The sequence below is a fragment of the Heteronotia binoei genome, chromosome 6 (assembly GCF_032191835.1).
Source record: "Heteronotia binoei isolate CCM8104 ecotype False Entrance Well chromosome 6, APGP_CSIRO_Hbin_v1, whole genome shotgun sequence".
Taxonomy (NCBI): domain Eukaryota; kingdom Metazoa; phylum Chordata; class Lepidosauria; order Squamata; family Gekkonidae; genus Heteronotia; species Heteronotia binoei.
The window spans coordinates 111327254-111342405 of NC_083228.1; the positions used below are offsets into that span (position 1 = coordinate 111327254).

General features: G+C 39.5%; 1 protein-coding gene across 1 annotated transcript in view; it reads left to right on the forward strand.

Annotated features, from left to right (window-relative positions):
* Positions 1 to 15152, forward strand: part of ARHGEF26 (Rho guanine nucleotide exchange factor 26) — an 80734-nt gene that overhangs the window by 60742 nt on the left and 4840 nt on the right. The window contains exon 12 of the mRNA XM_060242365.1: positions 3340 to 3549. Coding sequence (XP_060098348.1) covers positions 3340 to 3549 — 210 coding nt within the window. The remainder of the gene's footprint in view (positions 1 to 3339; positions 3550 to 15152) is intronic.

The window sequence follows — 15152 nt, forward strand, 5'->3', positions numbered from 1 at the left end:
ACCTGAGGGACCGTCTCTCCCCACATGTTCCCCAGAGAGTACTGAGATCGGGAACTCAAAATCTCCTTGTTGTCCCCGGGCCAAAGGAAGCCCGTTTGATATCTACTAGGGATAGGGCCTTCTCCGTAATGGCCCCTTCCTGGTGGAACCAGCTTCCGGAAGAGGTAAGGGCCCTGCGGGATCTCGCTCAATTCCTCAGGGCCTGTAAGACAGTCCTCTTCCGGCTGGCTTACAACTAATCGGCACTTGAAACTGAGTGTAGTTTTTATAAGATCGCTGTATGTTTTTTTAATGTTTTAACTATGTAAATTATGTGAAATGTTTAATTTTAACTATGTAAACTGTGTGAAATGTTTAAATTTTTATATTCTTATGTTAGATTTTTTATGCTGTAAGCCGCCCTGAGCCACCTGGTGGGAAGGGCAGGATACAAATTACAAATAAACTAAACTAAAACTAAACTAAACATCACATCACTTCCATTAAAAACCAATAAAACATATAAAACATAATTACATATTTAAATTATTTAAAACATTTAATGGTGCTGTATTAATACAGTACAGTATAGCGGTTCTGAAAGTTTGATGGTGACCATCGGTACTCTGCATGGTGCTCTATATGATGTCCAGTGGCAGTTCTCTCTCGGTTAAATGTCGAAGGCCTGTCGGAACAATTTTTGAGAATACCACTTAGGTTTTTAGGAGAAGAAAGAAGATGAACTATAATAACTGGGTGGGACTTTATAAAGTATAAGAAATGTGTTTGTTTATTTCACTGCAAAATGATATATACATATTTCCTTTTTTAATTAAGATTCTTTTAAAGTTAAAGATACCTTTTGATATCAGAATTTTAGGTAACGGGCACTGGCGGAAGTCAAGATTTGGGGGGAGGGGAGGAGGGAGGGGAAAGTGTAATGTATGGGGAAGGTAGTAAGTGTTTATTAATATTTTATTAGTATTGGATATAATTACCATATATTACCAAATAAAATTGTTTAACCACAAAGAAAGTGTTGCTACTTTTATTTCAGATTTGCCTCCCCCCCTCCCCTTTTGCATGATTTTGATGGCAGAACTGACAACAACAACCTGTTTGCTTTAGCCATCTTGGTGGCCCTATGAGGGAGAAAGACAGGTTAAAAATCTTATAAATAGTAATGATGATGGCAGAAGGGCATTAATGACAATAATTGTACAACAGAACAAGCGGTTGATTGATCTCCTGTCTGATGTTTTTAGATTGTATACTGACCTGCCTGAGTAGATACTAGGAGATCTGGGTTTATTGCAGGGTCACAGGGGCTGTACATATTCAATTTCATGGCCATTTGACCACATCATTCACAGTCTGTCCCCTCACCTATAAATGGGATATATTTCATGTATCTGACTCTAGTTGTCAAAGTCTATGCAAGTTGCCACAGTTGATCTGGTAAAGTTTAGCATGTAGCAATATTCCAGTTTGTTTTGCTGCAGTAAGATCTCTCCTCAGTAAAGTTCCTGGTGTTACAGTTTTAATCTCTAGTTTATGTACATGGATAAATAGTACACAAGTCTGATTATATCTAGAAATTACTTGCATTGCAAAGAGAAGGGACAGGATGCCTATGAAAGCTCTCTGAAATGAATGTGTAGATGTAACAGCTGTTAGGCTCCATATTTTGAACTAGTTAAGCGTATGTGGCAGACAACATGGGAATACCACATGATTTACCAAATTATCAATAAAAGAATGAGAGTTGCTGCACATCTTTTAATTCAGTAGAATTTTCTTTGTCTTCCCGTTCTCATTTCACTGCTGTACTGGAAACCACTATCTTTTTCATCCATATGGTTGTCTTCCATTAAGATCTGAATAAGGATTTTTCTGTTGAACATCTCCAAGCATAAAGGTCTTGTCTCTGGTAGTGAAAAGGAAACATTACACAAAGCATTTCTTTTGAATGCAACCTCATGACATTACACAATCTCTTGTATGTGTACAGCCAGTTTCCCAGTGTATACTGTGGGTCAGCCTGCCTCCCCATTCAGACCCTCATATCTACAGGAAGTAACAAAACATAATTCTACAACTCAGAAAGCCTCCGTCTAAAACAGGCCTTTATAATCCGGGACCCACAAAATCAAACACAGCCTACCAGCTGCATAAGGGGACCCCCCCAGGGACTTTATAAGCCTTCTAGTTTTATTGCATGCATAAACAGGAGGGCTTTCATACATCTGAAAGCCAGAATACCACCATGACTTATATTCTGTGTTCTTCTTGGTGGGTAACAAGTTGGGCCCAGCTGTTCTAGAAGAGCTCTTCCTGTGATATAAAGAAAGAAAAGATACTAAGAGTATTCCATGACCCCCAGTCTTCATCCCCAACAAAGAGAATTACATCTAAGTGTAATCACATTTTCTTTGGTTCATCCTTTTGTAGCTGTTGCCTTTGCTATTCTTTCTTTCCCTCTGTTGTTATTTATATCCTTGATTTCCATCCCTCCCACCATTCTGTTGTTGCTTCCTGTTGATCCAGTCTTGGACTTAAGCTCCTTGGGGCAAGTAGCTGAATTTTGTATAGTTATATTACCCTGTAAAAGTAACGTGCAGTGTTGTGCACTTTGAGAATGCTGTTTAATTAACATTAATACATTTTTGTTGTTCATTCTTCACATTTGATGAGCAACAAGAAACTTCCAGATTTCTTTTTCAGGCTCCATAGACTTTATAGTACATTGATTTCAATGTTTTAATTTTTATCACCCTAATTTGCTTTAAAAAAGAAAAGCTTGCACTTTCAATGATCTGATTGATGTACTGGATATCATATGTTTCCTGGTGCATATGCAGCTACCTGACAGTACTGGTTCATGTTTAATGGTATGACTTGGCCGAATGAGTTTCCTGGAAAGACAAATTAAGAAAGGAATGCCACTTCTAACTTATTCTGAAATATGAATTATGCTTGTGTGTTAGAAAGACTGGTAAAGTAATAACAGGGCAACTCCAGTCACTCATTTGTTTGCTTGACATTAGACTAGTCTCATCTCTTCCTTTAAATGGAACAAAATGAGAGTGCTTACATCATCAAAAGGACATCAGAAAAATGTAAAGTGCATCATTGAATGGAATTCTGTGTGGCTCAAAGATTAACTTCATTTGTCTTCTTGGCAAGCAGATGCTTTGTAAACATTCTGTATGTTCCTCTTCTTTGCTGAAAGGAAAATGTCTGAATAATTACGTGCAATGGAATGTTCTTGGAAACTGGCTGTGCCGCAAACCTGACTCCCAACGCATTTAGTGGTGATTTGTCTCTAAGCAATTGCTTGTCTTTCCTTTGTTTTTGCAGTGAAGAGAGCTACAATGTCACAGACTATTCCTTAAGGGATCAGTTGTTAGTTGAACAGTGTGACAGTGAAGAGCTGAATTCCTCTCCTGTAAAAAATAGCACAACTATGCTTTACTCCCGGCAGACTTCTGCAAATCACCTCTTCAGATTAACTGTCCTAAGTAACCATGCAGGAGAGAAAATTGAACTGCTGCTGGGAACTGAAACTCAGTAAGTAAATAACACATTTTTCTCAATCTGCTTTTCACATCCGGACTTCATCTCTTGGAAAAGAATAGACAGTTTCCCAGGTTCTACAGTCCTTTGTACAGTGAATTAAAAACAGTACCATATCCCTCTTTTTCAATGAGCCAAGAGACTTTTCACAATGGTAACATTCTCTTATTTCTCACGGGAATGCCAAATGTTGTAAGGCAGCTGCTGGTAACGAACCGATCAAGTGCAGTCATTAACAGCCTTATTTTGGCTTAGAGGATGCATATGTTGCCAACTCTGTTTATTTAATTCAGAGTTCTTAGAATTTGGTTCAAGGAGCTCCCTGATGTCAATAAAATGGCAAGAAAGACAGAAAGAGAAAATTTGGTTGCCATTAAGTTGTATTTGTTGACATGGGAATGGGTGTAACACTGGAATGTATTTTCTTTTCTTATTGGACTTACGAAGTGGATCTGGCTGGCTCATACCTCTCAGTAGTGCAGGGTCTCCCTCATTTATTCTTCCAGCAATTATTTGAGGTTAGATTTGGCTAGGCTGAGGGACAGCAACATTCTCAAACTAACCCAGTGAACATTATGGCTGAGCAGGAATTTGAATGCAAATCTTTCCAGTTCAGATCTGACAGCCTGCTAGCTGTAGTGTACTTGCTTTTACTATGTGGTACAAATACTCATTTGCTTCATAATCTAGGCATTTTTGTATTTTACCATTATGGCAAGAATGTTTCATTACATGAATACTGTGGATAAAGATTATCTTAAAGTGTCTCTCCGAAATCATTGCCTGAATCCACTATTTCAGGGTTTCCCAAACTTTTCTCCTCCATGGCCCGGTTCCTTCCCTGTGGTCCGGGCGGAGAATGCTTAGGGAGCGATACAGAGACTGTGCACTGGCCAGAAGCTTTCCCTACCCTCTCTGATGTTTCCAAACATCAGAGAGGGACGGGGGAGAGCTTCTGGCCAGCACGCAGTCTCAATATTGCTCCCTGATCCTCCTCTGGGCGGAGGAGGATCAGGGAACAATACAGACACTGCACGCCAGCCAGGAGCTTTCCCCGCCCTCTCTGATGTTTCCGAACATCAGAGAGGGACAAGGGACGGCTTCTGGCCAGCACGCAGTGTCTGTAGCGCTCTCTGAGTGCTACAGGTGGCGGGGGGGGGGGCAGGAGCTGGAGCGTAGTGTGGCATGCAGCGCCGAAGATAAAAAGAGAGGGGAGGGGGCTGTCGGGCGCCCCTGGTGACCCGGTATTGAGGCTTCTGTGGCCTGGTACTGGGTTGCGACCCTGCAAATGGGAAATGCTGCACTATTTCATTTTCTAAACAATGCCTTGGATGTTCTGCTTCAGAACAGACCTTTCCTGCCTATCCCCCTCCCACTGCAGCCCATAGATTTCCCTGAAATGCTGCTGTTGGGATACAAAGAACCCCCAAGAATGTCAAGAGGGGCAAATTGGGGGTCTCTGCAGCAGGTAGGAGGAATTGGCAGAACTTACAACTGTCAAGTCGGCTGAATTCAATAACGAGTCTCTTGTTAAAACAGAGTTGCAAGTTTATTGTAATCAGAACTGAAGACCATGGCAGAGATTGAAGGACTGAGATATACAGGCATTAAACCAGCATTTAAGGTATAGATCAAAGGATTCCTACGGGGAGGGCAATCTATGCAATACATTTTCGCACTCGGGTGCTACTCCCTTCATTCCCAGCCTGAGACCTTGCCGCCCCAGCCTCCCACAGACATCCAGGCTGGGAAGGTGCCACTATCTTGTTCACATGTTAGCATTTCAAAGCAGACTACACAACAAAGGCCTCTCTATGGAGGGGGGTAGGGAAGTTAGCTAGCAGCATTCCGAGTTCAGTGAAAACTCCCAGACTCCTTCACTCCAGAACCAAACTTAATATTTTAGTTAAGAAATTCATAGCAGACTTGACAACAACTTCCCTTCTGTTAGTGGAAAATTTAGTCTGGATCCAACCAACAATCTGCAAGAATCCAGATTACTAGCAACCTGTTCTACTGTTGTCTGCAGTTAACCATTCAGTGGTTAGGGGCTGCAGTTATTTTTGTGCTTGTTTTTAATCAGTTAGGTTTGAATTCTTTCGGTTGGAGAAGACCGAACATCTGGAAATCGTGTTATTGGGTTGTTCAGATAGACAGGAGAACCTACCCATTAGGGAAAAAATGAAGAAAAATACAATCATTTTGCTCTGTGGTCTGGTCCCATATCCTATCATATGTGTAGTATGTGGGTGGTTTCTAGTTGTACTGAAGGGAAAGTAGAAGAGAGAGACCTACAGTTTTTTGTCACTTCAGTGACATTAAAACTAATATAGCTGGGAAAAAATACTTTTGCCACATAAAGTATTGAAATTTTTGGAAAGTACATTTGTTTATTTATTTATTTATTACTTTAAATTTCTATCCTGCCCTCTCTGCAAGCGGTCTCAGGGCGGCTAACAAAGGTTCCTGCTTAAGAATCGCATTGTGGCTGTGAATCAGTTCTGACTTTTAAAAAGTCTAACTTTTAAATGAGCCAGTTAGCCGGTTGCTCATCACTTCTTCTTGCGATAACTCCAAATTGTCATGAATGTGTTCCTCTATCATTTTCACTTATTCATATCTGTTTTCAAGGCAGTGAAACCTTACCGGGGACAAATATCTAGGTTTTGCCTAGCTGTATTTATTTTTTGTATTAAAAAAGTAATATGTCTTAGTCAATATTCCTGCAGATGCTACAGCAAAAGGAGGACTAGAGCTAGACTCAAGACTGTGGGTGGTAATGAGCCACACCCTTCTGTTTTAGCCTGTTAAAGGGCTTTATATCCTTCCCAAACTGAGAAGCATGACTTCCCAGGCATTACAGCATGACTTTGTAGGGAAAGGGAATGTCAGAATTGCAAGGTGTCATGGCATGATTATTGTCATTTTTGTTCCTTTGTGCAGGTGTGACAGCAGAAAAAGGGGGGAAATGGGGGAAACAGCAAGTTTTTCTGGGACAAATGTGTGTAGACACTACTTCATGTTGTTTCCATGATGGGGGCATCTTAACACAAACCCCTGTGGACACAGACTACAGAAAGCACAGGAGCTCTGTCACTGTTCTGTTAGAGAGAGAGAGTTTGCCTTACCTTGTGATACCCTACTTCCTGCAGTAGTGATCAAGATTCCATATGTTCACTCAGCTGTTTAAAGTAGCGTGGCAGAACTTGGGAGAGGAAGAAAAAGAGTGAGATGGCTTCTCTCCCGCATACCAGGCTTTTGTAGCACGGTCAGGAAGATAAACCATCTTCCTTTCCTTCCAATAGTTCTTTATGGTTTACCTCTCTCATTAGGCTTCTGCTGGTAATAGCAACAACAAAACCATGCAGCTGGCACTTCCCACAATGGATTAACATCTCTTTCTTCAGTGTCTTCCTTTTTGTTGGGTTTTTGTGGGAGACAACATGTCGGTGGTGCTTCTTGTAAAAGCCAAAATTACAGAAGGAAAAAACACCCATCCTTTCTTCCATAGATAACCTGAGGGAAGGAAAGAAGGATAGGTGGTTCCTCACACTTTGATGCTCCTTATGTCTCCTTCAGAAGCTAAGTATAAGGGCAGACTGCCTTTCCTGAGTTCTCTGTACATGTCCCAGGAAGAGTCAGTGAAGAATGGGGTTGTTGGCAGCTACAAATAACAGCTTGGCTGTTATAGTAAACTGAACTATAATCTATGGCCCCTGACTGAAGCACTACTTAAGTAAGCTCATGTCCGACTTCCGGGGTAGGAAAATGCCGAGCTGAGCTGCTTCTCATTAAGGGAGCAGGCTGGAACTTCTGTTCGGGGTAGTGGAAGGCAAATTAATGCCTACTGCCTACTTTTCTCAGACAGAGATTAGTCCAAGATATGCACAGAAAACTTTGAGGAGATTTACCTTGGCTAAAAGGGAGTCCCGGGGGGCTCCTTTGAGGGGTGTTAAAATAAAGAAAGAAAAGATGAAACTGTATTTACAAAATATTAAAATAGCACCCTTAACAGAAAATATGAAAGAAGTTTTGAATGCGCCAATTGAAAGAATAGAGCTTGAAGCAGCGATCAATGCAATGAAAATTGGAAAGCCACCTGGGTCAGATGGATATACAGCTAAGTTCTTTAAAACCTTTAAAGAGGAATTAATACCGAAACGCTGAAAATTGATAAACATGATAAGATTAAAAGGTAAAATACCAAATATATGGAAGGAAGCAGTGATTTCGTTAATTCCAAAAGAAGATAGAGATGTCACAAATGTAAAAATTTATAGACCGATTTCATTATTGAATAATGACTATAAAATATACACAAGAATACTGGCAGAACGATTTAAGCAATATTTGATAAACTTTATAAAGGAAGATCAAGTGGGGTTTCTCCTCAAAAGACAGATAAGAGACAATATTAGGACTGTTGTAAATATTGTAGAGTATTATGAAAGACATCCAGAAAAGGAAGTAGCATTATTCTTTGCGGATGCAGAGAAAGTGTTTGATAATCTAAAATGGGACTTTATGTTTGCAATTATGGAGAAAATGGAGTTGGGAGAAGACTTTATAAGGATGATAAAAGCAATATATACTGAACAATGTGCAAAGCTATGTATAAATATGGACCTTACAGAAGATATGATAATTAGTAAAGGTACAAGACAAGGGTGTCCGCTCTCTCCATTGTTGTTTATAATGACACTTGAAATCTTACTGATGCAAATTCAAAAAGACAAAGAAATAGAAGGATTAAAAATAAAAGGATTTACTTATAAATATAGAGCATTTGCAGATGATATAATGTTTATAAATGAAAACCCCACTCAAGTAACACCTTTGGTGTTAGCTAAAACACAAGAATATGGAGAACTGGCGGGATTTTATATAAAGAAAAATCAAAAATTTTATGTAAAAATATGCAAGTAAGTAAACAAAAGGAGTTATAAAAGCTAACGGGTTGTGAAGTTACCTTGAAGGTAAAATATTTGGGTGTGGAGATAACAATGAAGAATATTGATTTGTTTAAAAATAATTATGAGAAGCTATTGCGTAAAATGGATGAAGATATGATAAAATGGAATAAACTTAATTTGTCATTGCTGAGAAGAACAGCTGCAATTAAAATGAATATTTTACCAAGAATAATGTATCTATTTCAAACTATTCTGATTGTGAAGGACAGCAAACAGTTTTAACAGAGGAAGATCTCAGAATTTGTGTGGGCTGGGAAGAAACCAAGAATTAAAATGAAAATTTTAACAGATGCAAAAGAGAGAGGAGGATTCCAATTGCCAGATTTAAAACTATATCATGAAGCAGTCTGCTTAGTGTGGATAAAAGAATGGGTGATGCTACTAAACAGAAAACTTTTGATGTTGGAAGGTCATGGAAATAAATTCGGCTGGCACGCTTATATGTACTATGGGAAAAAAAGATGGATGGTTTTTTCTCTCACCATAATATAAGAAATAATTTGTTTAATACGTGGATGAAATATAAGAAATATGGTGATGAGAGAAAACCGTTATGGATAGTGCCAGCAGAAGTGATAAAAATAACAGCTGAAGTGGATGAAGAAAAGTGGTTGTCGTATAATCAGCTATTAAAAATACAAGGCAGTAAAATAGAGCTAAAATCTGCGGAAGAGTTGAATAATAAATATGACTGGTTTCAAATGCAACAAATAAAGAGCTTGGTGGAGAAGATATCAAAACTGACAGAATAAGAAAAGAACAAACAGAAATCAAAATAGATTTTTTTTTAGATAATGAAAAATTAATTTCAAAACTATGTAAACTGCTTTTGAAATGGTCTACAGAAGATGTAGTGAAATCTCAAATGATTAAGTGGGCAATCATTGTAAATAAAGAAATACAGATGGAAACTTGGGAATATCTTTGGAAGAATTCTATAAAGCTTTCAACATGTCATAGTATTAAAAAGAACTGTTTTAAATTGATGTATAGATGGTATATAACTCCTAAAAAGTTGGCAAAGATGAACAATAAGATGCCAGATAGATGTTGGAAGTGTAAAAAACATGAAGGTTCTTTTTACCATATGTGGTGGACTTGTGAAAGAGCCAAAAAGTATTGGCAGATGATTCAACAAGAAATATCTAGGATCTTGGGATATGAAATCAAGAAAGTTGCAAAGACTTTTCTGTTGGGATTATATATGGAAAAATTTCGAAAAAAAGATAGAACTATAATTTGGTACTTGCTCTCAGCTGCTAGGATATTGTATGCGCAGTTGTGGAAGCAAGAGAGAATACCAGAGAAATGGGATTGGTTTTTAAAAGTTATAACATGGAGTAAAATGGACAAATTGACAAGAATTTTAAGAGACTATGATTTAGAAACTTTTAGGTTGGAGTGGAAGAAGTTTAGAAGTTATATAGAAAAAGAGTGAAAAGTAAAAGGACATTGGACAATTTTTGATAATGATTAAGCCTTAAAAGAAAGAAAAACAGAAATTTTTGTTTTATTAGTGGTACCTTTAAATATTAGTATTTTAAGTATACAACACCGGCGGGGGTCAAATAACGGGGGGAGGGGGGATTAGAAAAGTAATATATGGGATAGATAAAAAGAAGTAATTAATAATGCGAAGAATTGATTGTTACCATATGTTACTGGAATAAAATTGTTTTAAAATGAAAAATTAAATAAGCTCATGTCCAAGACAGCGTGCTATGAAGCCATGAACATTGTGTAGTAAAATTCTTTGTAACTTGGGAAACTGAAGTACTGAAGGGTGAGTGTCGGTCTTGCTTGGCTGGACCAGTTCCAGGGGGTGTGCTGCATCAGACAACACAACAAGAAACACTTTGTTCTCACTGGGGTAAATCCCAATGAGAGAGAATTCCTTGCCTTGAGATGCCATTAGCATCCAAGCAGAATTCTACAAAGCTCTAAGATTGTATCTGTCACCATAGAAACTAGAAGGCTGAAGGGGTTTTATCTGTAGAATAGCCCACATGTCATCTTGCCTGGAAAGTTTTACAGCCTCCCGCCCCCGCATCACAACTAAAATTTCTCTGAAACTACATATTAGTGAATCTTGTAACAGTTCCTACTGAATAATGTTAGAGTCAACCACTGAAAAGCCACAGCATCAGATTAATAAGCACCATAATGCAGCCAGTGAATTAACTCAATTTCAAAATTCATAACCAGTGATCTCAGAAAACCTATCCTAAAACTGCCCATTCTTTGAAAAATGTAAGTATTCAATAGAACCTCATCAGAGGAAAGGAAGTTGTCAGTTGTAATTTGTAATACTTTATTCACATTGATACTGCAAGTGGTTTTTAAGTCGGGACAGAATGGGTAAATGAGAGAGTGAAAGTCCTTTGAATGTTGCTGAGGTATTGTTTCCTGTGCCAAGGTGCACATCTTGAAACCTAATAGGCTAAAAGGCATTGATGAAATTCCCATTTTGTCACTCTCACTGTATTCTACTCAGACTGGTTTAATCCAGTTTCCTTTTTTCCTTTTGATTTTTTTTTTGTACTGAAGCTTCGTATGACGTGATAATACAATTTTGAGTAATTTGCTGGATTCATGCTACCTTTTCTGATCTTGAAGATGAACCTTCAACCTTCTTACATGTGCCATAACCATCTTTGAAATGTAATTGGGAGTTCAGGTTTTAAAGAGAAACTGTAACCTTTTCCTGAAATATATTTTTCTTTTTGCATAAGCATGTGAATATGTGAGACGCTCTTTGACAAAGGTCGCACAGAGGAACATATTTCACTGAAATAAGCTTTGTACAGTGCTAGGATGTAGTGACAGGCTCAGGTCTTAAATCTGTTTGTTTAAAAATGGTTGTAGCCTAGCTATTTATTTGAATAGTTTAGAGACAGATTGTCCGCTATTGTTACTTTACTTCTGATTTTTTCCCCCTAAAAGTGTTCTTTTAGCAATGTGTCGCTTCTATGGGCTTGGTCGTATACTGCTGGTTTTCTTTTGCATAGATGTCCAGGAATATAGTTCTCTATATATCTTACATTTTCCACAGATTTCCCATGGGGTACATACACACACACATATACACACTCCTTTGCTTATCAAATCTGAATTTATTTTACTGCTTTAAGAACAAATTTTTTTATGACTAGTGCAAGTAAAATTATACTTTGAGGCATATTTATGAAATTATAAAGCCTTAGTTCTGTTCAAACAGAGCTATGACTACATATCAAATGCTAGCTGCACACTGAAAAAGAAGAGCTGTAAACTACTGTCCTAGGTGCTACTTAAATATTTCAATCTAAGAAGTAGAAAGGCACAAAAATTGAAAATAGAAGCTGCATATTTTGTAGTTGACAATTATTTTTATTTTGACTTAAAGCTGTCTTTATACAGTCATTATCAAATATTAGCAGACTTAGATATTGTGTTAAGTAGCAACTATGGCCCACTCCTGCTAAAGTAAAGGGCATTCCATTATCAGGTGTTTTTTAAAAAAAAGTTGGAGTAAGATGTTGCAAAAGGAGAACTAATTGTATCCAATGACCAATATTTGCACTTATGCATGGCATTGCAGTGCAACAGAATATTAGACTTAATATATGTTTACACAATAATTTTAATTTAGAATTTAATGCAGTTAAAGAATGCATTTTCCGAGCAGAATATGCATGGTAAGTGCTTCTGACTGCGCAAGAATCATGCCTTGTGTAGCACTACCATTTGTACAATGATCCTTACATTTGTACAATGATCCTTACATTAACAGAACAACACTTATTTGGAGATAAACTCTGCTGACAGTTTGTTAGATTCACACCATTGTTCTCTTCAACAATGTATTAACATCATGCAGACAGTATGCCATACTGACAAAGTCACATTTAAGCAATAAACATACTTAAGAATCTGTTATACAACGGCATTCTGACATGAGAAACTGATAGGTTGTCTGCATCAGCACAAACACAGTGCATCTCTTCATGTGCATTAACTGAAGATTTCCAGGTCGTTGTGATACCCAGATGCAGGTGCCAGTTAAATCAGAGGTTGTCTACTCCTGGCAAACTAGGATTATTTTGATGGAACAGGCCTGCTTTGAATTGCAGACCCTGCTCTGCCCACAACTCCTTGGTGTTGAGGGTTACTCTTCCTTCCACTAGGGTAACTCACTGCCACCACCTGCCCCTTTGTTACTGCCAGGCAGGACAGGGTTCCTAGCTTCCCTTCCCAATCTGAGGTCCTGCCTCTATGTCCTCCATTACCTAGAGCCTGGTTACCAATACTCCCTCCAGGGCTTTTTTTTTTAGTAGGAACGCACAGGAACACAGTTCCGACTTGCTTTGTGTCAGCAGGTGTGGCCTAATATGCTAATGAGTCCTTGCTGGGCTTTTTCTGCAAAAAAGCCCTGTGTGAAACAATGATGACTTCAGGGGTGTGTGGCCTAATATGCAAATGAGTTCCTGCTGGGCGGGTTTTTTTTTTTAAAAAAAGCCCTGACTCCCTCTAAGCTGTGGAGTCTTGTGAGCAAAAATTCTGCTTTGTGAGTTACTGGCATTAAAGTTGTGAGCTACTGCATAAATTAGTTTGCTCTGGGGCCATCCTTCCTGAGCTAAGACAAAAATATGTGAATTGAAGGCTAAAAAACTGTGAGCTAGCTCACACTAACTCAGCTTAGAGAGAACACTGCTGGTTACCATGGAGACCAATTGCAACTTTGAGGCTTCACTGGAGAAATAGCAACTGGCAAACAGGCTGCTTTCCTCTTAACTCGGGGGCCCCTCTTGTACAAGCATATCGAAGACGATGGGAGATCTGGGTGGTATGGAGACTAAGAACCAAACCTCTAAAGCAGGGTTTCCCACACTTCCCCCCCCCCATGACCCGGTTATTTTTACATTTCTCCTTTGTGGCCCACTAAAATTTGGGGGTGGAGTCAGGAGACTTCAGGAGCGGAGCAGGGAGACAGGAAATGCTTAAAACTCTTGCACTATTTTGTTTAGGAAAGGTAGAATAGTGGGATTTTGCAATGCAATTTTAAAAATAAAACATCAAGAAAATGCACAAGGATCACACAACAGAAAACTAAAAATATAAAATGCTCTCAGCCTGGGAAAACATGAAATGGCAGGGCATTTCAAGCTCCCCCCCCCCTCTGCCTACTCAGATTAGCAATGGCAAAGAAGAAAGGCGAGAGACAGGGGGAAAGAATGACAGAGAGAGAGAGAGACAGACATGAAATGGCAACCTGGGAAGACATGAAATGGCAGGGCATTTCAAGCTTCTCCCTCCCCCAGGTCTACTCAGATTAGCAATGGCAAGGAAGGAAGGAAAGAAGGAAGGAAGGACTGACAGAAAGAAAGAGGGGGGGAGTGGGAAAGAAAGCAAATAGACAGGGGAAAAGAAAGACTGACATAAAGAAAGAGAGGGAGGGAGGGGAGAGAGTTGGAAACAAATAGAGAAAGAGAGAGAGAGAGAGAAAGAAAAATAGTAAGGAAGAAAATGGGAGGGAAGGAGTGAAAGAAAGGAAGTGAAAAAGAAAAAAAGAAAGGAAAAAAACAAAGAAAGGGAATGGGAGCAACTTACCTATAACTGCTGACTTTCTGCGCCGCGCTGTTTGGCCCGCTGAACTCCACCTGGCATCGGAAAGCCCAGAGGTTGAGGCAGGGCCAGCAGAGCCCCATCTGGCGGCAGGAAGCCCAGAGGTTGCTGTGTGAATGTGGCAGGGCCAGCGGAGCCTCCCCCCCCCGGCGGCGGGAAACCCAGAGGTCGCCGCGTGAATGTGGCAGGGCCAGCGGAGCCCTGCCCGGCAGTGGGATGTTGACGGGAGGCCCCTGCAATCTGGCATGGAGGCTTCCGTGGCCTGGTGCCGGGTCACGACCCTGTAGATGGGAAACGCCACTCTAAAGAAAGAAAAAAGATTTATTGAAATCTCAGAAACTCCAAAGTCTCTAGGAATTGTCTAGAGACTTCCTAGCACCAGATTCCTTAGTTGGTTTTCATACCATGGCCATTAGCACATGTATAGTGTAATCTAGAAGGCCATTGACCTGGCTCCCTGACATTTCCAGAAAAGGGGGTGGTGGAAATCACACTTTTAAAACTCAGAGTTGTGAGGCAGTTTCTCCACAATTATAAACCTGAATTAAATCAAGGTTTAGAATCCCATGAAGTAAGACATAAACAGACTTTAGTTCCCTTGAAGAAAATGGCTGCTTTGGAGGGTGAACTCTGTGGCATTATATACTCTCTGTGGTCCCAGTCCTCCCTAGGACCCACCGCCAAATCGCCAGGAATTTCCTAACCCAGTTGAATGAATGTCTGTTAGAATGGCAGAAAGGGACCCACTCATAGGTCAGCAGCTTTGCATACTCATAGATGCTTTGAGTGTGTGTAAAGAGCTGTCAAGTCACAACTGACTTGTGGTGACCCCTACAGATGCCTTAGGTCAGGGTTGTCAAACTCATTTGCTAGGAAGGCTGGATCTGACATAAATGGGACTTTGTGGATCCGAGCCATGTGTGTCCTAAAATATAAATGCCAGATAGCAGAGAGATAGACTTTATAGAGGACACAGGCCAATACAGTTAAAGATACCATTTTTTAACTTAAAATATAAAA